This window comes from Archocentrus centrarchus, chromosome 12 (genome assembly GCF_007364275.1).
Source record: "Archocentrus centrarchus isolate MPI-CPG fArcCen1 chromosome 12, fArcCen1, whole genome shotgun sequence".
Classification (NCBI taxonomy): domain Eukaryota; kingdom Metazoa; phylum Chordata; class Actinopteri; order Cichliformes; family Cichlidae; genus Archocentrus; species Archocentrus centrarchus.
In genome coordinates, this window is record NC_044357.1 from 10,764,834 (window position 1) to 10,788,892 (window position 24,059).

Sequence of the window (24,059 nt, forward strand, 5' to 3'; positions counted from 1 at the left end):
TGTCCCAATTTAAATCAAATTATTGGAGCCTGACCCGTCTTGGATTTTTGGGGTTGATTTTTTTAAAAGGGATATTGATATAAGATGTCATTCTTACTTAATGTTAAACGAAAAGGGAAAGCATGGGGTTATTGATGAACTTTCTAGCAATGTTCAGTATTTCAAAGCAGACGTGAGGACACCTCTGTTCATCTGTGTGTACTCTGCTAGCGTAGAGAATTAAACAAAGCATAAACAATGGAGTTAGAGCTGCTCTCTCAACATTTATATCTGTGATAGACCTGTGCCGACTGATACACTATATAGACAAAAATGCTTGGCTACCTTACATTACACCTGCAGGAACAGTGGCTCGGGACTTGGAGCTGGTCATCTACTAATTGGAAGGTTAATTTGATCCCTAGTTTTTCAGGTCCTTGGGTGAGAAACTGAACTCCAAGCTGCCCTCAATTTATCTATTGGAGTGTCAGTGTGTGAATGTTAGATAAAGCACTTCCAAAGCATAGAATGAAAGTGCTGTATGAATGTGTATGTGGATGGGTGAATGAGGCTTGCATTAGAAAGCGCTTTGAGTGCTCAGTTAGACTAGAAAAGCGTTAACTAAGTATGAGTGCAGTCCATGGAAAGAGGAGGTTTGAAAGTCTGTAGTTATTGAGTCAGAAGAGCGTCAGTGACCTTTATATGCTGTGCATCTCAGCACTTGGTGACTCTGCTCTATAACTTTGTGTTGTCAGCCACTTTGTGGCTGAGTTCCTGTGCTTCCGCTTTGCAATAATACCGCCACAGCTGGAATATCTAGGAGGGAAGAAATTTCATGAACTGTCTTGTTGCAGCACAGGTAACCTATTACAGTACCACACTCAAATTCATTGTTCTCTTTAAAGCGACCCATTTTTTCACAAATGTTTGTGAAATAAACTGCATGACTGTGGGGGTTGATTTTTATACACTTGTGGCAATGGGAATTCAAAGTTTAGGAGTTGTAGCCCAACACTTTTGTTCATATAGCGTATATCTGTCAGACTCTAAAATGATGTACTGCCTAATCTCACTGAAACATCTATTGTTGAAGCTCTTCTTTGCTCTACAGAGCAAAAACTAAGTCGAGATTGAGTTACTTTGAATTTGTAAGCATTTATGTGAAAAGAAAATTGTCATTGTAGAAGCAGGCGGTGATAAGCACTGTGAATAAAGCATTAACTTTTTTACAGCATCAGGCAAGATGAGTGATGATGGAGACATTGCATCTGTCATGGGATTCTCTGGGTTTGGTATGTATAGTCCAGCACACTTGTCAGAAAATGTAACTTTTTAAAGTCGTGACAGTCATAGATCAAGTAAGTCTGATTTTCGCCTTCCAGGTAAGAAAGCCCGCACGTTTGACCTTGATGCCATTTTTGAGCAGACAAGACGAACAGCCATCGAGAGGAGTCAGCGTGTGTTGGGTAAGTGCGTCATCACTCATAATGTGATGAGGCTGTTCAGTAGTTACAGTGAGCATAATTGCATTTGCAATCATTGCATCCTTAGAGGAGCGGCAGATGGAGATGCACGTGGAGGAGGAAGGGGAGAGCTCTAAGTCAGTCAAGCCATCAGTCCACAGTCAGAGAGACAAAGCTGCAGCAGCTTCTTCCAGGTAGGCGGGCAAATTTTTATCTTTAATCGTCTAATGTGTTACATCTGCTCTGGCTGCCAGTTTGTCTACTGCGTACAATAAATGTAACTTTTTCTGCTTTGTTTCTTGTTTAAATTATTTTTAGAGTGCAGAAGAAAGAGAGCAGCAGTGACAGTGGGTCAGATTCTGATTCAGACTCAGAGCTTATCGGGCCACCCGTGCCTCCTCAGCATGATGATGATGATGATGAGCTCGTAGGACCACCTCTTCCACCAGGTTACACAGGCAGCACGGCTCACAGTGATGATGATGATGATGATGATGATGATGAAGAAGAGGAGGTGCAAGATGATGATGACGACGATGTATGTCTAAATTATATCACTTAAGTATCGGTATAAATTGTGAATTACAGCATGTTTCAAATATATCTACAGTCTGATCTGATTGCACTTTGTCTAAAATGTTGACTCTCTTCTTGCACAAATATTTAGATTTAGTTAAAAAAAAAAGCACAGGTGTTATCAAAAGGTGGGGGCACAGTTAGTAGTCTGTAGGTGTTATGCAGAGCTTTGCAGCTCTGTACCGTGAGCTACTTTTGTTTGTGTTTGTGCTGTTGTTGGTTATTTATTATTCAGCCATCAGCAGTCTAATTTACACTTGTGACTTTTCTACTGTGATGTATCACAGTTTCGACTTATAAAGCCAACATTGTGCTGTGTGTTTTGGGGTGTTTTAAAATCCAACCACAAGATGGCAGCAAAGGGAAAAGATTAACACTTGTTAGTGTTGGACTTAACAGAATGAAAAGATTTTGCCAATTTTATGAATTTTATTTTGTTTCTTTATATTACCAGTATGCCAATGACACCTGAAAAATATCAGCATCTTAAATTATAAGCATTACTAGAATGTGTGGCGATGTATTGCTTTTTACAGGAAAGTAGTATTTATACAGTCTGAGCTCAGATTCTAACCATATACAAGTAAAACTTCTCTAGTAGCCTTTCACACCAGATCATTTTCTTAGGCTCACAACCTTTTAAACTGAAAATATCATACATAACCTAAGGAAATGCTACACTGTGGCCAATGAACATAATATAGCCTTGTGCTGTTTTGCCTTTTCCTCATGTTCATCTCAACTGTCTGCCCCAGAATCCAGTGAAAAGGATTCCAGACACTCATGAGATCACTCTGCAGCATGGCACTAAAACGGTAAGCCTCCAACACCCAGCCCGGTAATTAGAGCTGGTGACAACTCTATTTTCAGTTGACATTGAATAAAATTCTATTTTTATCATGAGCTTGTAAACAGTACAGCTTTTGTTTATGTTCTGCACACACTGAAACATCTGGTTTTGGAAGTCACTCACTGGCTTTTCAGTCAACATTTATGTCACTGATATTTGGCCAAAAGAGCAGCTGTGATTCTGTTACTTTTCTAGCTGTGAGAAAAGGGGTGATTTTTTTTCTATAATTAAAGAATAAACTTTAAATATTTGGGTTTTACTTATTTATTTTTGCTCCCTGTCAACATGACTGTATTGTCAAATATTTCTAGCATCACAAGCAGTCATCAGCTGCCTGATGTCTGAGTTGTATGCGCTCATAAAATTTCTCTTGGTTTTGAATAAATTAACTGTTTCTTTAGGTGTCAGCTCTTGGCTTAGATCCCTCTGGAGCCCGCCTCGTGTCTGGTGGATATGATTATGATGTGCGCTTCTGGGATTTTGCTGGGATGGATCAGGCTCTACAGGCCTTCAGATCGCTGCAGCCCTGCGAGTGGTACTGAGAACATCAACACAGTTCATTAACACATGTTTGATTAATTTCATGTAAACATCCAGTACACTGCATCTCTGTGTGCCAGAGTGTACAAACTCTCACTCACACACACACACACACACACACACACACACACACACACGTTTCTTGAGCTTCGCTGAACCTCGCACTAACTCTGTGACATTCTCTGTTTTCATGCAAAATGAGCCTTTCAAAAGCAGATGGTGAAGATATGTGTCTGTTTGTGTGTTTGCATGTGTGTTTACCCTGTGTTTAACTGAAGCAATCATCAAAGATCAAATTCTTTTTTTGCTTTTGGGAATCAGTGGGCTGAGCTGGAGCAGGTTTCCCTTTATTAACGCTACATTTCATTTGATTACAGTGTAATCCAGGAACCTGTTTGGTTTACTTAAGCTGGGCTTCGTATAGAAAGTTGTTGACTCTTCCTTAGCCTGGGAACCGGATGAATTTGTGGACTCATGTTTCATTTGCTCTAGCAGAAAGCATCTGGCCGATCTCCCGTTCAAAAAGATTTCCACCTGGTCTTGGCCTTGCTTGACCAATCAGAAACGTTTATCTAAAATGGGGTGGGTTACATTCAGTGAGTGCATTTTTGCATTGTCGAGTGCTACCTCGCTTTTATTTTCAGCTCTGATTGGTTGTAGGGTGTATCCTTTGATGATGCCCCTTGAAGATTCAAACAGAACTGAGAGGTAGCAGCGTAATAAGCATTTGTAGCTTAACCTTGCAGTGCCAACCCCCTGCCCCTAATTTAAAAGCATTTCTTTTTATTAAACAGACACATATCTTCACCATCTGCTTTTAAAAGACTCTTTTTTTTAAATCTGTGTGTAGCATTGTTTTTGCCCTATTTACTCCCTGTGTTGTGTCAGTATTATTTGATTTTGGCATGAATGTGACTTTCACTCTGGTGGTCTAGATATTTGTTTCTTGCACTTGGATGTGTGTATTTTTCTTAGTTACACAGTAAAGAGCTAAACACGCTAATAAAGTCCCTCTTTGTAACTAGACCAATAGATGAGGTTTTATTGTCCAAATGGAAATTTGTTTTCAGATTCTCTACATATTTTTGTGATATCCCCATATAACACTTCTTCCCATCTCCAAATCATTATACACACTGTACAGATTATTAATTTGCTTGATGTGTTTGTAGACAGCTGGTATTTATTTTTTAATTTGTTTCATAATGTGTGTGTGTGTGTGTGTGTGTGTCTGTGTGTGTTTCAGAGTTATTATGCTGTTGTTATGGTTCAGTGTCTCTGTTTATTGTTGTTGGTCAGTCATACAAACCGTCAGGTGTACATCAGATGTTGAGATGTTTTGTTTTTATGGCTGCAAGTATCTGGTGTTTATTTGTGCCTGAAAAAGGGAAGAATTGAAAACTTCTCTTATAACAATCACAATCATAACTTGTAAGTAAGCACTGAGGTGCATCCTAAAAGCATCTTTGTTCTGTTGTTTTTGCATTCCCGTAGCCATCAGATCAAGTCTCTGCAGTACAGCGTCACCGGTGATGTCATCCTGGTGGTTTCAGGCAACGCGCAGGCCAAGGTGTTGGACCGTGATGGGTTCAGTGTCATGGAGTGTGTGAAAGGAGACCAGTACATTGTGGATATGGCTAACACAAAGGTATGCCAAAGTGCTGACTGTCAGTTTCTGCAACTTAGGCCTCTGTTTTTGTGACTATTACATCAAAGTAGCTGGTTAGCTCTAGCAAAAAAACAATGAAACAATAAGCATGAGCTTTCAGAGGATCAGACAGATGGTAAAGGAGCCAAGAACAAGTGAGTTTACCAAAAATGTCAGTAATAATCACTCACTGCAGTCGAAAGCCATGTGTGCACAAATCGGCAACACACGTTATGCCAGAAAGTTACGCCGTTGTTAGAGTTTTCACATGTGCTTTTGTCCGAGTCATAATTTTGTCATCAGAGGGTGAATGAGAGGCTCTGTGGTGACATCCAGGTACCCTCCTAGTCAGCCTCAGTCTGGTTACTAACATGGATGTTTGCAATAATTTCACTGTCCCCTTAATTTCTTCTTTCAAGTAAGATGGCAAACCTGGAGATGTGTCTGATCATCTAAAAGTCCATATTTTCTACCTAATTCAACCTTTTGTGATGCCAAAGATTTGAGCGGTTATCCTGGAGAGTAAAATAATAGCCAATCACAGCCAAAACTATAAAAATATGGTCCAAGTTGTGATACTCTGGAATTAATTCGAAGGATGTTGCAGGTATTCATGTTTTCATTTCTATAGCAACTGCGACCTACCCAGGGGTCACTGCTAATTCTAAACATGTAGTGGATGAGCTGTTGTTCTGCGCTGTGGGTAGGCCCTGCCAGTGCATAATGGCAGCAATGTGGAGTTGGTCTGTTTTTGTATGTGGAGGATAATGATGTGTGCGCTGTGTGAGCAGCCAGCGGCACTCAGGAAGAGAGGAACACATGCTTTCAGGACTGTCGCGGTTCATTTCTTGCATATACCTGAATCTACAAAGAAGGATCCTAATTGACTGTCCATGTTTGGGTTTTACTGTGTTTAAGAAAGGCCATATTGGTGGTCAATGACCATCTGTGCCTGCTGCACTGCATTTAGACATGGTTTATACCACCCATATGAATTACTTGAAGTGAAGGCCCATTGATCGCAAGTATTGTTTTCCTTGATGTCCTACATTCTTGTCCTGCACAGTCACATCTGGAGATGATGGGGGGAGTGTGGTTGAGTGAAAATGCGTTTTGGCCGGCTGACAGTGTCCCAGTCGATTTGCTGTGTCTCATGTGATAATTAAGTCCGTGCTTTTGTGCTTCCTCTGTTGACAAAACATAATTTCCCTCCTAACTCTTCCCAAAGTATATAGAGACTTGTCACATGCAGGCCTATACTGTATGTACAATCATGTGGTATGGTTTCTGTCCCCCTGTACTCAAATATGTATTGTAGTCATTGTTCTCTGACAGGTTTGACCCTATTGTGCATCACAGAACCGTGATGTGGAAGCTTGAAGTCTCGATTGCATTAAGAATACAAGTTTAGAAATGTAGGAAACATTTTTGTGTGATAGTCAGATATTCAGAATGAGAATGTTTGAACATTCATACTTATTTATTTATTTTTTGGGGGGGGGTTGGAGGTCTGTTGTTGTTGGGGTTTCTTTTTTTTGGTTTGTTTTTTTTTCCACTAAAGGACCCAAATACAAAGGCAGAAAATGAACAAATTCTCAAATAAGAGAAGCTGAAAGTAGGGAATTCTTGCTTTAAAATTTTCCATCAGCAGATCAAAACTGTTTTCTTACTAGATCCAATTTTTGCTTAACTATTTAGTCAATTCATTCCTTCTGCATTCCTGAACTTAAACTCTAACACAGACACATTTCCAGCCTACAAGAAATTGTGAAAATAACAAACTGGCCTCGCCCACCCTCAATATTTTATGTCCTGTGTTCAGGACGGGTTCTGTTTGTCATTAAGATAGTATGTGCTTAACTTTGGTATTGATATCAGTCTTTTGTTTTTTAGTCTTTGGTAAGTTGTTGTTGTAAACCTGAGAAGCATAATGCGTTTGCTTTAGAAGAAAAATTTCCCATTGTTTTCTGATCATTACAGCAGAATTCAAAGAAAATGTTTCATTAGATTAAAAAAAGAAATCTGCTGTTTTTTTTCTGAATTAAGGAGAAACCTCAAAATCCCAAGAGATGCTCTCATGTACTTGAGAACTGGATTTCATGCAAGCAAGTTTGGTTTGGGTTTACAAAGAATCAAGGATACATGTGTGTTTAGGTAATATGGATGAGTTCATGATTATTGTGCCAATTGTCAATGCCAGTGCTGATTTTCTTTTTTCTTTCTTTCTTTTTCTTTTTTGCTTTTTTTGGTTTGTCAGCCAAGTAGTTAGGTGCTTGAAAATGTTACCTTGCCCATACTTGAAATCATATAAGACTGTTTATGGTGAAAAGCAGCAGCAGACCCTACTCCCTGCAGGTGAAAGCTTCTTGCAAGACATTGCGATATCCCATTAATGAAAGGTTTTCTCTTAAAGGTGGGATAATAATCTTGGCAATTCATACGAAAGCCATTTTTTTTCAGTGATGCATTATGCTTCCATACTAAACTCGAGGCAGTGCCTCTTTCACGGGAAGCGCTTCTGATGGTTTATGTTATTGCATTTGTACTTTCCTGATCATATAGTGAGTGTGTATTTAACATAAAATTTAACAGCTTAGCAATTTGTAGTTCTTTTTAGTCATAAAACAGCAGGTCGAGGGCAATTATTCTTAATCAGTTATTAATATGGTGTTTTGTTAAAGTAATTGACAGTGAACAGGCAGTCTGTCTTCCTGATCCACACACACCAATGCCGTTTGGTCAGCTTCTGCTCATGCAAAGCTCCACTTTCTTGAGCGGCCTGTCACATAGCAGTACGTTTCGTCTGAAGCCCTTTTGCAGCACACTGAAGCGTTCCGCTCTGACCTGGCAGCCGGGGGAGACCTCTCTCTGGGTTATCCCACTTTGAAGTTATTTGTTATGAGTAATTCTCCACATGACTGCTCCAGCAGAGGAAACGTCTAAAAGTTACAAAGAGCAAAGAGCTCACTGTTTTAAACTGTAACACAGCCAGCTCCACGGCCCCCACGAGTTCACTGGCACTGTAAAGTGATGCCTGTGTCGAGGAAAGGCCAGAAGTCAATGTTACAATCTAATAAAATTAAGGATGTGGATACAAACCTCACATTTGCAGCACACATTGCTGCAAAATTTATCCTCACAAAAATGTAATAGCACTCTCAAATGCATTATCTTGTGACCTTTTGCACTGCAGTTTTGGCGAAATGAAAAACAACAGCTGTCTTTATTCTTTATTTGTGCGCAAGATTACGAAATATGTCTTCATCCCCTTTCAAGTTTCTAACAGCACATGCTAGCTACTATTTCAATGGCTTACCATTAAATATCAAGTGTTTGAAAACAGCTGTAAGGAAAGGAAACTCTCAATGTCTGTTTCACACTGGATCCACATAAAAAAAATAGTGACTGGATGCCAGCCACAGGATTGGGTCATTTTAGAGCTTGTTAAAAGTGCGTTTTGTTTATTTTCACTTTATGCTTTTTTTTTTCAGGGTCACACAGCTATGCTTAATTGTGGGTGCTGGCATCCTAAGATTAAAGAAGAGTTCATGACCTGCTCCAATGATGGGTAAGTTTTGACAAAGCATTGTAAGCTGTGGGTTCTAGGCAGAAGCCACCGCCTCTCTGCTGTCTTTCTTGTGCTGTTACATTGTACACGTTGTGGATCCAGTTGTTAAGCTTCACAGTGAGCTGTCTTGATTTTCAGGGAGGACAAAACCGAAATAGCTTTTAGATGTGTCCTAATCTCTTCATGACTCACCAAGCATGTGCATTTTGTATAGTGAGTTTCTTGAATGGTTTCAATCTTGCCTGATTTTTATCTCTCTAAGGGAAAACAAGCTTCAGTTCTTTGTAAACAGTAATTTTCTAAAAGATCTTTTGGAGAAATAGTTACTTTCCTGTAGACTGCATGCACATGCAAAACAAAGAGTTTCTGTTTTACCAACAAGCTTGTGTCATTTCTAGTAATAATCATTAAGAAGGTCCCTCAATTCAAATTCAAGAGTATGTGTTCTCATTTCTTCAGAGCACTGCTGATGGCACTAACTTTAAGTAAAGCCTCTTAATTTGTTTCAGCATTTCACAGGAGATAAAGAACATGCCTGGCAAAACAAATGTAAATGATCTACAATACAGTGACACCCATCATTCATAGGCCACACCTCTTAAATCTGAAAATTAACGGCCAGCATTTTATTTAGTCCTTTTTACTGTCACATGTTCAAAGTAATGCACTCACTGAACAGACTTTTCTTTGCTCTCATCCTCTCCGTCACCAGCAGGGAGTCCTCTAATCCAGACTATGCCTCTGAAAATTGTGGCCTGGCCTCATAGCTGTGCATTTGCACATGGCATATTTATACTGGATGTTGTCCAAATGCAGCCCTTTATTTGTATGCAGTGATTTAGACCAGATCAACCGCTGTCATACACACATTTATATTGTTTGTTTCAGACCACAGAGTTTTAGCAGTCATCTAGATCCTGAAATCAGCAATGAACCCGTAGAAGCTGTAATTCTTTGCCCTGTGTATAGGGGTGCAGGGATATTTGTAAGTCAAAAAGTATGACAGCCCAGTGATGAGTCTAAGTGAGTGCCACAGACAGCAGTAGAGAAACCCGGGGCTATCATCATTAAGTGGAAACAAGGGCCTGGCTTTGTGGGCAGGCCACAGCCCAGTGTTTACCAGTGTTACTGCTCCCCCAGATGTGGAGGTTGGTTTAATTAGCTCTTATTGAGGCTCTGGAAATCCTCCCCTGGCACGTTAGCGCTGGGTGTTGCCCCTGGCCAGCTAACAGAACAGCGGAGAGAGGAGTGCACAGGGAGCCATTCATTGGCAGAGCGGCTGCATGCGAGAGAGGTTCACAGCAGCAGACCTGTTTGGCGCAGGAACCTGAGACTGAGTGATGTGACAAAGAGAGGAAAGAGAGCTCGGGGCTGCCTATGTTGATTTACAGGTGGAGGAGGTTGTTCCTTGTTAAATTTCCCCAGTTTGTGCATGGATTTGATCATTTTGTTAATGTGCTGTGCAATTTGGTGCAGTATTTCACTTTATTGGTGTACACACTGTCCCTCAAACCTACCATGTGTTCAATCAAAAGTCCCTTTTCATTGTTTCAGAGCAAACAGAATGTTACTGCTAGGGTTTAAACAGGTACTAAACAGATAACTTTAATCATTGCTTAGCACACAAGGTTTTAGTATACATAGTATGTTGCTTAAATTACTGTAGTCACCACGAGTTAAATATTAACAATATGTATTTCGAGGGGGTTTGCTTTACTGAGTCTACAGTGGTTAGGAAGGTTGTCCCTTGGATGCAGGATTTTTGTGGCTTTACTCAGATGGTAAAGCATCAGAGAACAAAGAACATCACAGATGGGATGTCCGGGATCTTACGTTCTATGGATCTTTCTGCATTAATGAGACTATTCTGTTGCCATGAAGGTGTGAAACACATAGTACCATCACTGATGGGCCTTTTTGGAGTCTGTTGATGAGACACTGAAACCTTATAGACCACTAGGCTTTTTAGTCCACGTGGATTATTAATGCTTCAGTTATTAAGGACAGATCATCAAAGAAGTCTTCCTCCTTTCTTTGTCTCACCATCCAATCCATTCACTTCAGTGAATAAGTATGGGTTCTGCAGGGGGGCCAGGCGGTAGTCAGTGGACTGCTTGAGAATGGACCAGCAGTTGGCCAGTAGTACCAGAGTCTGTCTGCTTCAGTATTAGACCAACATCTAGGCTTTTCCAGGTCTTTCTGCCTAGTTAGAGCGTCTTTGTTGTGTTTATTTGAATAGGTTATTAAGCATGATCACTGGACCGCCCAGCTCCTTAATTAAAGATCCCCCAGTAGTGTGGAATCTCATTCATTAAGGCCTACCTCCCAGCTCCATGAATGATTTCATTAACCTATACTTTTTTCCCGGAGAGGAAGTGGATGAGAGGGAAGCACTGATAATGTAGCAGCAGGGTGGTAGCGATTGTACTTGCAAACTGTGGGTTGAATGGGGCTTCAGCAGAACTGTGCGAATCAAGTCAGTCAGTGAAAAGTGTTGTGGTGTGAGTGTGTCAACATTTCACATTCTTCTGTCATTCTGTTGGAGAGTATGCAGTTGTAAAATCTAACAGTGTTTTCCAACAGTATTCACGTTTGATCCTAGGGAATAAATAGCATGAGTATTAAGCCAATTAAACTGAGTCTCAGTCTTTTGTGAAAGGTTCAAAAACAGTTTGAAAGCCAAAGATTTTATATCCAAGAAAGTGAAAGCAGTACTTGCTGTGTTAACTCTTGGTGAAAGTATTTCTCTGGCAGGGCTGAACTTGAAGTAGTAAAAAGTAAAAAATATGGCTGGGACTTGGTGGATATTAGGGAGCTGCTTTATTTTTTTTTAACTTCTAATGCACCAAATCTTTAGCACTTGACTAACCACTGTGCTTAAAATAGTTTACCAACTAATAACACTGTGGAAAGATTTGTGTTGTCGTCTTTCAGGATAGGACGCTGGTGATTCTTGGTCTTATGTGTGCAGTTTTATAGTGCCTAGGAGAATGTTAAAAATCCATGTTAGGCTCCTTTTCTGCGACTGAAATTTCAGCCAGTGGAGTAGAGGACAGGACAAATGGCGACGTTCTAATTGGGCCCACATGTTACTTCTGTAGAGTCTTGAAGCACAGTTGAGCATGTGTACGCACAAATACACACAATTTGAGGAATGTTTCCAGGAGGTTTGAATGCCAGGGATTCCCTTCGTGCTGGCCTGCTGTCAAGGCTGCAGCTGGACTTGGATGTGTAGCTGTATACAAGGAGACCCAGAGGACAGCATGGCACGGCCTTTTACTGCTGACAAATTGTTTGTCTTTGTCATGTGCGCAAACTAAACATTTGATTTGAAATATGTAATTCTAGAGAGCATCCACAAACATGAAGTCACACATAGCAGATTTGTGATTTAATGCATGCATAAATTGTGGTGGTAATCCATCATGTTTTGCAACAAGGGTACTTTATTGGCTTTGTGTGAGGCAGTGCTTCTTTCTCTCTCTGCTGTGTGTGCTAATTGATCATTTCTAGCAAACAGATCGTGTCAAGTAAGCAGGTTAGCAGCTTTTCAGTGCTCTTAGCCAAATGCTTGGTGATGGCGTACTTTGGGTTTTAAAGGAAAGGGGAATTAAATGCATGACAGAAGAGGAATGTGAATGGCAGACTTCTCAAAGTGTGGGTAAGCATGTCGGAGCGATTCACAGAGCCGGACACGTCGGGTTCATCCACAGTCCAGCACACCTCCAACAGTTTCCCGTCTTACATCGCAAGTGTTCCATATTCTGCCCGTGAATGCACATACCATACCTTTAAGGAGTGTGTGAATCCTTTTTGTTCAATTTAGAGGCTGAATTTTTGACTGACAGTAACCTCTCATTTTTAGTGTGAGAACTGTGTTTGTTTCTTTTGTTAGCGAACTGAATATTGAGCCCCATCTTATCACACGTTTGCTTGATTAAATCTAAAAACCTGTCTTGACTCAAGCTCAAGAGATAATTTTTAGGCATTTAGTGTATGGTCTCACCTGCCTTGCTAGTGAATTTTTAGATTCATCATCTAGATCTGAGCACTAACAATGTTTAAATTTTCTGAATGAGTCTCTCACTGTACTCTCAGCCCATCTGTGCTTAGGCCACAGTGTTTCTTCTTTGGAATCTCTGATTGAGTAGAATAATACAACTCATCCTAAATCCTTCTGTTATCTTCTTCAGCCGTGATGGAAGATGGTGCATTTTCCCTCCTAATCCTGCTTTCTCATAACAGAGCCCCAGTTAGTCAGTCAACCAGGAATCAGGCAATGACCCGATCACTGGATTTCGACCAATAAACAACCTTATACAAGACGAACGATCTTCTTTTCTATCTCTCCTCCTTATCTAATAATCTGGAAAGGAGATCCTAGCAACCATCACCCCCACCAGGCCTATAACCCAATGTACAGATAAAATCTGGGGCCTAGGGAGTTGTCACTCCTCAGCTGATGCGTCAACGACTGTGCTACCTCGTAAAGTGCACATGCATGACTGAGGTTGAATGGGTCTCATTTTATTACATTCACCCCTCTGTCTCTGAAGCGTTGGTGCAGGAAAAGGGGGCTGCTGATTGAAGGGAAAACAGGCCTTTGAGAAGGAGGAAACAGCAAGGTTATTAATCTTTAATGTTTTTTGTTCATGCTGTGTATGATTTTTTTTTAAAAAATATATGTTTGCCCCCTCTGCCAAAAAAAAGAAAACCAAAACAAAACAAAAACCTTGAGACTGCAGTTAAGATAAAACAGTTTTTCTTATCACTTAGTTTTCTTCCTTTAATGGGGAATGAATGTTTTTACACCTAAATGAACCATTTTACATAGCCCACAGTTTCCCATAAGCATCTTACTCCCACCGAGTGCCTACGTGCAGTCTTTGCCCATCACTTGTGCTTGGCTCAGCACTGGTGGGCTCCAACCTCTCTGCTCTGTCCCTCCAACAGCCAGCAGTGCCATGTTTTGGAAAGAGTTTCTTACGATAAATAGCATTCCAGGTTTTGTGTGGTACATGAAAGGTCATGTTGTCTTTGTTGGCTTGACAGACGCCCACAGTCTCCTGTAAACAGAAAAGAGATGTCTGTGTGAGGTAGCAGGTGGACCTATATGTCACTGAGTCCGTGGCTATCACTCTTTATCCTTCACTCACACACATACACATGGAAATCTGCTCTGTAAACACTTACTGTACTGTACAAGCCTTCAGTTTGTACTGGAAAATATTATTTTATATACGTGGCCTTTGCACTTTTTTTCCAGCAAGAATTTTTTCTATGATTTAACAGCTTTGGGTTATGCGGATTTAAACACAACTATGCATCAGAGTTTTATTTGACCCTTGCCAGTTTTCACTCAAACCATATGTCTTCAGCTGGCATTTGTATCACATTGTTAGACTTATCCAAACACAGTCGAGTGTGTGTGTGTGTGTGTGTGTCTGTGACTTTGTAGCCGACCATAGTGGAATCCTTGCCTGGCTGTTAGTAGCAGCTCTGCATGTGTGTTTATACTCCTCTGCTGACCCCATGACCCTGAGGTCAAGATACTCACTCACTAAAACAAGCAGTGGTTCACAGACACATTTGGATGTACCCTGTCTGTCATGAGTGTTGGTGTGTACATGCGTGGGTATGTGAGGGGCTGGCTAAGCATGTCGATGTGTACTACTAATGCCTTTCCGCTAAATAAATGTGTGTGTGTGTGTGTGTGTGTGGGGGGGGTGATCTCGTTGCTGATGGGCACCGGAGTTAGTGTTATATGTCATCATTTTTTTGTCTTTAAGTATTAAAACAGAAAAAGTTTGCCTTTTTAGATGAATACTCCTTTTAAATTTTAAGCCAGTCGCACTAAATGCGGTTTTAGTAGATGTTTTCAATGGGTGAGAGGTCTGGACTCCGGGCAGTTTAGCACCCAGATTCTTTTACTACAGAGCCATGCTGTTGTAATATGTACAAAATGTGGTTTGGTGTTATCTTGCTGAAAAAAGCTGGATGACAGCATATGTCCAGAACATGAATAAATTGTTCAGCATTGATGGCGCCTTCACAGGAAGTTTCAAACCCACTTTTTCTTTTGATCCAACACAGAGTTGCAAAGTGTTACACAGACTGACCTTTATCCATGAGGGCTTATTGTTTTACTCCCAATTTTATGATGTTTTGGAATGAAATCTCTCATTTGTACTTTACGACAAGTCTGCATTGAAATCCCCACTCTCAGTGCTCCAGGTTGCGTAATGTGTTCAACAGATGTAGGAAAGAGAATCAGGATTTCATGGAAGCTTCAGACATACCTGTCAGACTGATCTACTGTTCTGCTCTTTGCAAAACTCCTCACCCTGCAACACAGAACTGCCTGACCTAAAGTTTCATGAAATGACAGGGGACACTGTATCGCCACACTTCTGATTTATTGCGGCGGACGCCGGCGTTAATGACCAAATATGTTTTGAGAGAGAGACATTTTATGAGTGATTCATGGCAACCAGGTCAGGATAACTTAAATTATGTCTGTTCACAGCACTGTACGCACGTGGGACCTGAACTCAGAGAAGAAGCACAAGTCTGTGTTCAAACCTCGTTCCCTCCAGGGCAAGAAGGTCACCCCCACATGCTGCACCTACAGCCGCGATGGAAAGCTCATCGCAGCGGGCTGCCAAGATGGTACCATCCAGATCTGGGACAGAAACCTCAGCGTAAGTCTTAAAACACAAACACACATCAACGACCACAATGTGCAGTGGGTTGTAAACATAGGATGTCTGTTTACTTATGGCCTCAGGTACAGGGTCATGAAATTCAGGTCACAGGCCAGAGAGGTCAGAGGTCAGCACATCTCTAAAACTGAAGAAGAATTCAAAATGCTTGCTTTAAAATGCTTTTGTCCAAATTGAGAGTAGTCCAGTCTGAAGTATTAATTTAATGAAACTTTGATCTGAAACTTTGAGACATCAGCACATGTTGACCCCCCCCAAGCTGCTCCGCTAGCATGGCTCAAAAGAGCCAGTTATGTAACAGAATTAATTGACGGGTGATGATTGAGGTGAGTTACATGAAAGTTGCCGGGAGGCCCAATCACAATTTCCCCTGCACATTTTCCATTTAATTAGGTAATTAGGCAATTAAGTGATCAAAGTGTGCATTCCTTTCTTCAAGATTCACATCGTTGAGGTAATAGTTGATCTTGGCTTCTGGCAAGCAGTGCGCTAACTTATTTGGCTGTTTTCACTTGAGTTATTTGACAAATTGTCATCACTGGATAAAAATGACTTCCATTCAGGGTTGAGAAAGCATGAGGTCCATCTTTCAGTGAGTAGATCTTCTGGGTGACTCAAATGTTTTTTTGACTGATCATTACTCTGTAACACATTCTTGACTGTCTGCTCACTAATTTGCTTCATCTTCATCTTTTCTTGTTCATGGCTGTCACAGTGACATATGATGTCAGTGTCTGGGCTCCAAAAGGATATCATTAGCCGCTGTTTCTTGTTAATCGGCGACAAAATATACATGGCAGTTTATTGTTCTTTTCATTAGTCACACAAAACATTCATCTCCATGAAACAGATGGAAAGACAAGAGAGGAAAAAAGAGTTTAGTGGATGTACAGTAATCAATTTAATAGGCATCGTTGCATTTTGTTACATTATAGCTAGGCTGCTTTTGTCACCAGAGAGTCCTTAAACACTGAAAACCTACATTTAAAGATTGAATGCAAATGAAGCAGGACTCCACACATATATTTCTTAATAAACAAACTAGTTTAAGAACAGTTAACTGCAGATTTTTGATAATATGTGGGTGCAAGTCTAATTGTATTAACTGTCTCAAGAATAACAATTTATTTTTCTGCACATTTCTTCTCTAATTCTTTTGTTCCACTTCATATCCTTTCATCTATTCAACTCTATCTGTCATCAAGGTTGAATGCTTCTGTTATTTTGTGTGAGAACAGAAATAGTAATATTAAGCTGTAGTGAGTGAGTTGGAACAGTCTGATTGGGCACAAGAGCTTATCCAGATTAGGTAAATGGGAAGTAGTCATCATGTTAATTAGTCCAAGAACCAGCTTCATAATCAAATACAATGTAGTTTGTAGGGTTTGTTTTTTTTTTTCTCTTAACGGCTTTACTATTATAAGTCTGTGCTTCCATGAACCCACTTTGTATAGACTTCCACCTCTTCTCCAGTCACCCATCATCCCACCCCTGTGCTGCTCATAGCAGCATGCTTCTTGCAATTGGGTTAAAGCTTTCAAAATTTATTACCCCTCCTTCTCCAAACTAAATATTTACCCTGCGTCCCATAGCAGCTTACAATAGTCATGTCTGTTTCCTGACCACTGGAGCCTGTCCTCTCTGAATGGCTCAAGAATTTAGTTGGTGCCCTCTGCCCTAATCAGCAACCTGTGCTGCTGACTCGAATTTAGCCACAAGCCTAAAAAGGAGTTGACCTCCCGATGCTTTTATTGCTTACCCACCCCCCCCCCCCCCCCCCCCCCCCCCTTTAAATGAGGCCTATCTGCTGTTGTATTGCTACTATTACTCATGGCCAGAATATGCAGGCAGATCAATCATGATCAATCTTGTACTTGACCTTGATCTATGGCTCAGTCTGAAGAGAAGCTATTGAGAGTGACACATTACGCTCTTGAAACCTGACATGAGTTGATTGATCCTGTGATGGGAGTCAAGTAGGTCTCGTTCGGTCGGCTGCCACAGAGGGTGATTGCATGTTCATTCCCTGACCAAAGGGGTCGGTGCCAGGATTACAAGAGCGCATTGAAATGGTTGCCAGGTAATGTGCACTTTGTGATACTGGGTGCATTGAGGGTCCAGGTTTTTGTTCCAAAACATTACCACAGAGACCTGAGGAATGTTATGGCGTCATAGGTGAACTTGTATGTTTCCAGACTTCAAAGTGGGACCCCAGAAGAGGTGGTTTTGAAAAACCTGGTGCAGAGCATTACCATCAGGTGATACATCACATATACCAAAAAAAAAATCAAAAATCAAAAAAATCCGCCACACTTTAAAGCTTTTGAACAACAGCAATGTTAAGTTGTTCCTGCTGCATCTGCATCATCAGTTTTTTACATACCTTCTTTCAGTCTTGATAGCTAAAATTAGTTTACCAGTTGATTTTAAAGGGATATATTAATTTAAAAGGAAGATACTCAGGTTGTTCCTTATTGACTTCATTATGACTTATATGCGTGAGAACCTTCACTAAGTAAGTCAAGGTTCTCATGCACTACAGTGAGATAAGGAGGATCTCACAAGAAAGAGCATAGAGTTCTTGTCTTGCAAGAGGCATCAAATATTCTGTGAGATCATCAAACTATGAAAAGATTTTTGAAGAACTCGTAGCATAGATGAGTTTGATTAGATAAAAATCTATAAAGTTTTTGTATGGGACATTAATAGAATTATAAGTGAAACTATTAAAAAGCCACTATTGAACAGCTTACTCCCATGAACTTCTAAATGCATTGTCATCTGGAATTTAGTTTGGCTCATGCACCTTCAAGACACAGTATTTTTATTGTATAGTAGTAAATCTGGCAGGTGGTTAAAGATAGATCACATAAAGTCCAATCTTAATCTTAATCTCTTGAAGTCCAATCATGTTTCTAAATGGTCTAGGATTTGACAAGCAGTGAGAGCATCTAAAAAGCAATTAGTCCACTGGGCTCTCTAAAGACATCATAATCATAAACATTTATGGCATATCTCAGTCATATCTTAGTCCCATCAAATATGACTTGCTCATTGTTTTTCTCATTGCCACACACTTTGAGTCTCCCTCCAACTATTCTCCATGTGGAGGCTTTCCTAGGCTGCTTATAGAAAATGAGACATCATCTCTGTATCTCAAAAGTGAAACCACTGTGGAAACACCTCAAACTTGCATTCTTCCTAATACCCAGCAGGGAGCTACTCTCATTGTAGAGAATTGTAGAGAAGCCTATAGAAAAATGACCTTTTGGTTCTCTCAGTTTATGACCCCAGTGAACACTTTCCTGGTGAGTTTACGGTCTGAAGCCATCACGATGTTTATTCTGTACATTACAGCCCCCGTTAGAGTAAAACAGGACAATAAAGCAGAGTATGTCGTGGGGCTGGACTATCTTGTTATTGGTAAGTTGCTTCCTTGGGAGTTTTTTTTTTTTTTTTGAAAACATCAAGGCTGTGTCCATCTTATACATACAGTCTCTCGGCCCACTAAGTGACTTTAGAGAGGTGTTTTACAGGAAAGGAATGCCAAAGCTTTCACTGTTGCACCCATTCCTCACCCCATTTTTTTAACCTTTAAACAGGACTTAAAAGAAAAGAGCAGCACGTACAAAGTATTCCTGCTATCTACAGCCTTTTGTAACTGAGACATAGAGGAATACAGTTACTTTACTATAGCAAACATTTGGATTATCTAGAGCCTCCTCACCACCACCACTTGTTGATTTCCATGAAAGATCAGAGCAGCTGTTAGGACTGTGGTTTGGCCACTCAATCCTCAGGGAGTAACAGAGGTCAGAATGAGATGTGAAGTTAACTGAACACTGTTCATCAAGTCTTTCAGGTGTGCTGTTGTAAAAGTATGAAAGGAGCTGAGATAAAGAGTCCTGCAGTATTTATATAATCATGCTCTGATAGCGTGATTTGGAACAGTTGGTGCTGCGGTAGATTGTTATCATAGTCTGCTCAGGATGAAACCCAATGCTGTGTTCCTTCAGCTATGTATCAGCTCATGCCGCTGAATATGTGTCGTTGTAGATTAGGACACCGTGTGTGCTCATGTACCAGTCAAAAGTTTGGACACACTCACACTGTGTCCAAACTTTTGACTGGTACTGTATATATGTATGTATATGTGTGTGTTTGCATATATATATATACACAGACATTTATGCTATTTAGACACTGGACGCTATTTAGACAAATATGCACGTTTGCTTACTGAATAAACTCTTTTTGCTTCAGGCCTGCTGGCCAGAGAAGAGGCTGCAGCTTACAGAGGATGTCACAAGGCGCGAGAGACGTTTGAAACAGTGTATGAGAATCTGGTTTCACAAGCCAGCCGTGTAGATTAGCACAGGAAGCAAACGCACTGGCATCTGCTAATGCCAGCCAACATCAGGACAGTAAATAAATACTCAAGCTTTCACAACAGCAGTATATGATCTAGAAATAGCTGAAGGGGGTGTATGTTTGCGCTATGCATCTAGAACAACCACAAGGTACATATAAAAAGGTGCTGCTTTTCCTCAGTTTCTTAATAAAGTATTAAAAGAAAATCCTAGCTTGTATTTATACCCATTTAGCATCTTTTTCTCTTTTTTTTTTTTTTTTCCTTTCCTTTTTTGATAATTTTCTCCAGATTCGGTCAAGGATTTTCCTACATTCTGGTTGTTGGCCTGGATGAGACACTCTTTTTTAACTATACAAAATGAAATGCTAAAAATTATTTTCAGTTCAAAGAAAACACAGACAACATTATAAGATTACAAGACTACATGAAAGGGGTCAAAAAACAATGCATGCTTACAGCAGATGTTCATCTGAGAGAGAAAGATGTCAGATGAAAAGAGGGGGGGGGGGAAACACTGTGGAGTGATTCATCACAGGTTGTACAAGCACTCATAACTTTTCTTATTAGTCAACCTGATGAAAACTGTGGCCGTGCCTTTTGAGGTCACGGAACAGGTTGATTCAGATGGAAAAAAGCTAATTTGCGCAGTTCTTTCTGGAGTATTGTGAAGCAGATTTCATCACCTTCCCCTTGCAGAATATTTATGTTTTAATATTTACATGTTTGATATAATTTATTCTCATCCTGTGACTGCACCACGTATGCATATTTTCTATAAACTGTAAAAAAGCAGCCTTGGTTCATATCTGTGCTGCTGGCCTATTTTGTGGTGTGCAACTGAGCAACATGCTAAGACAGGATAATTACAAGAAAATGGTTCATCAGCAAAACACGTCTTGTTCATAGTCTGCTGACTCCACCCAACCGGTGCTTACCATACGTAGAATGTGTGCAGACTTACATGAATGCATGTTTGGATACACTCCTGTTGTCCATTTGCAAAGGTCAGCAGTGAAAGTGGTTGTTACATAAGTGATTGCAGGCTTGAAATCCCCCATCCCCAAGGGTTACACACATTATACTTTATACTTTATCTGCTACTTATTATTAGGCCTGAAATAGCCTGCTTAAGATTAAAAAAATGTCGTTTCTCTATTAAATTGACCTCTTGACTTTGCATTTTTCCACCAAGTCCATTTTAGTGCAGCAAATAAATGAATAGGCAGATAATTATGGAGAAAAATGGGATTAAATCACAAGTAATCTATGAGTAAAATGATGATGTGGAGCAGAAAATTATTCCAGGGGAAACTACAGAGACTAAATGGCCAAGTCTTGAAGAAGTGTAATCCATGTTATCTACAGTCCAAGGTAACAGTGTTATCTGTCTCGTGCAAGTTAATAACTTCCCTCCACTTACTTTGGAAGTGAAGTATGGCCTCGTTTCCTTCTGTTATCACCAGGGCACATCACTCATTCACCTCACGCGCCACTCTCTCCTGCAGTTTTTGCCAGCTTTTCTCTATATTTCTGTCTTATCTGTCTTCCACACTGTGTGCTCACTTCAAATTCCTTATCCGCCTCTTTTTTTTGGTCTAAAGCCTGCATTGCCTCAATTCTCTTTTCACTGATTTATTTGCATTCCGTTTGGGATTAATGAAAGTGGAGCTGTATAAACCAAGGTTATGTTTGTTTGAGTGTTAACAAGCCTACTTCCCAGTTCCCAACTTCCCTGTTGCTTCATCAGCATCTATTAATGATCGATCGTCGAAATCTGGCTATACTCAGGTAAAACTAAGACACTGGGAAGTGAATGTGGGAGGTAGCAGAGAGAAGGCAAGGCATTGCTGTTAGTATTGAAATAAATAATTAGTATACTGAAAGAATATGAATCCCTAACAGTTAGTCCCCAATAGATAGTTTAACTAAACAAGCAGTCAAGATTTCACCATGGGCTCTTGGAAGTAGTGTTAGAAATTTTATAGATTAAATATCTTGTTCATTAATTGGGAAAATGATCAGATTAATCAACAATGAAAGTAACAATTTAGAGCAAAACATCTCTACAAGAAAATCTAATCTTTTGTTAATCTCTTGCTCTTTCAGTTTGGCATCGTTAAGTACCGAGGAAGTCCATGAAATGGTACAGGCATATTTGAGAACCACTGTTCAGATTATAAGTCAGGGTACACAGTTGAATTAGCAGGAATTCATCAGGAATATTTTTAGTTGTTAAAGTCCTATTATCTGTCTTTACCCTGCAAACATCAAAGATTCCACTCGCTCTGTCTTTTCTCACCTCTATACCGTGACCTGGAATGAAATGTCATTTAGCCTTCTTAGTTTTCAGTGATACATGCTGTCCATCACAGCCAAGAGGAGTAGGATCACGTTCTCATTCTGTATATAGAAACATTCTAAGGAAATGGTCACAAAAGCACTTCACTCACAATTTAGTGAAAATGCTGCCTCAAGGTTGTAATTTGCAATGTGCAATTTACCCCTATTTTTTCATTGCAGCTGCTGTTGCCTTGTAGTCAGTTGGGATTGAATTTGTACTAACTCTGCTTTACCCATTTAGGTAAACAACAGTTGTTTTCAGGATCAACTGATATGCTTATTCAGAAAAACAAAACCCAAACTGAAAAGATATAGTTTACAGTTTACATTCATGTGGGACAAAACCCCCCAAAAAGAAATCCTCCAATTTGAACATTGAACTACCATTTCTTTATTTTTGGCAGATAAAAATTTTTGTCATTTTCTTTAAACTCGAAAATTGTGCAGCACGGTCATGCAGTGGTTAGCACTGTTGCTTCGCAGCAAGAAGCTCTGGGGCCTTTCTGTGTGGAGTTTGCATGTTCTCCCCATAAGTGGGTTCTGTCCATTGGAGAACCCACTGGAAAATTCTGACTAAATAACAAAGTTATTATGCTAGTCAGCCCTGAGGTATTTAAAAATAATTGGAAAAACCAAGTGTGATTAAGACTCAGCTAGACCTATGATAATAAACTTTTTCATTTTTATTTTCCTTTTAACTGCAGAGAGTCTTATGCCAACCAGTTACTGAAATCAGCAGTGCTTAAGCAGAGCTTGTTTGATTGATTGGTGTTATTAGTTTGAAGCTGTAACTGTGCTATGGGCATTTCAATAACGAGCGATCATTTGAGCGACCTGAACATAACTTATTGAAGTATACACCTTGAGTAATAAATAATTTAGTGAATAAAAAAATTTGATAAAGCTACATGGCAGAGTAGATTCCAGCAATGGTAGGAAGTAGAAGTAGGTATCACCAGACACCTCCGATACGATATTATCACAATACCTCACACATGAAAGGATATTATTGCGATTTTTAACATTTTGGGATATGCTGATTTTTGCAATAACATATATTAAGATTTATCACCTTTTTTTAATTTAATATTATGTCCTCAAAGTTACTTTTTTGACATTTCGCTTAACCCTCGTAATTGGAGGGGAAGGCAAAAATGTCAAAAAAGTAACTTAAAGGGCCAAATTGTATGTAATTTTTTACATCAATTCGCGGACCTGAAGTGGGCGAGGCCGGAAGCGGCCCACGGGCCGCAAGTTTGGACACCCCTGATATAGACATTTGGGTAGTATATTCATCTTTATTATGTTTATTCTGCCCACTATAGACAGAGGCAGCATTGTCCACTTTGCGATATCCTCTGACACTTTCGATAGCAGGGGAATCATAATTTATTGAACTAAGATTGGCAACTTTCGGGGCTATTCTTATACCCAAATACTTGAATCCTTCTGTAGCATTCACAAATGGGTGGGATATAGTTGGTTTACTTCTGTCTTCTTCACTCAGAAACATTATGGATGATTTGTCCTTATTCACTTTGAAACCAGAGAAAGTACTAAACTGATCAATCAGGCTTAAGAGAGACGGAACTGACTCTACGAGATGAGACAGAAAAATTATGGTATCATCTGCGTACATTGCTATATGGTGATCCAGGTCTCCCAGTCTGATACCATAAAGTGAGGGGTGCGATCTAATTGCAATTGCAAAGGTTCCATAGCTATTACAAAAAGTAAAGGCGAAAGCGGAGAACCTTGCCTTGTACCTCGTAGGAGCTCAAACGGCCGTGATACTATTCCATTTGTAGATAGCATTGCGGTAGAATCCATAAATAAAATTTCAACCCACTTACAAAAATAGTTGTGAAATCCAAAACACTTAAGCACCTCAAGAACATACACCAATTCGACACGGTCGAATGCCTTCTCTGCGTCCAGTGATAAAATTGCGGTGTCAGGGGACCCTTCACACGTGGATTACATTAAGAACTCTTCTAATAT

At 40.0% G+C, this 24,059-nt stretch overlaps 1 protein-coding gene across 1 annotated transcript in view; it reads left to right on the plus strand.

Moving 5' to 3' along the window:
• Positions 1 to 24,059, plus strand: part of wdr70 (WD repeat domain 70) — a 46,252-nt gene that overhangs the window by 621 nt on the left and 21,572 nt on the right. Inside the window, exons 2-10 of the mRNA XM_030743086.1 lie at positions 1,212 to 1,271; positions 1,362 to 1,445; positions 1,531 to 1,636; positions 1,761 to 1,980; positions 2,774 to 2,833; positions 3,270 to 3,403; positions 4,903 to 5,056; positions 8,548 to 8,624; positions 15,151 to 15,325. Of these exons, the coding sequence (XP_030598946.1) occupies positions 1,212 to 1,271; positions 1,362 to 1,445; positions 1,531 to 1,636; positions 1,761 to 1,980; positions 2,774 to 2,833; positions 3,270 to 3,403; positions 4,903 to 5,056; positions 8,548 to 8,624; positions 15,151 to 15,325 (1,070 nt within the window). The remainder of the gene's footprint in view (positions 1 to 1,211; positions 1,272 to 1,361; positions 1,446 to 1,530; positions 1,637 to 1,760; positions 1,981 to 2,773; positions 2,834 to 3,269; positions 3,404 to 4,902; positions 5,057 to 8,547; positions 8,625 to 15,150; positions 15,326 to 24,059) is intronic.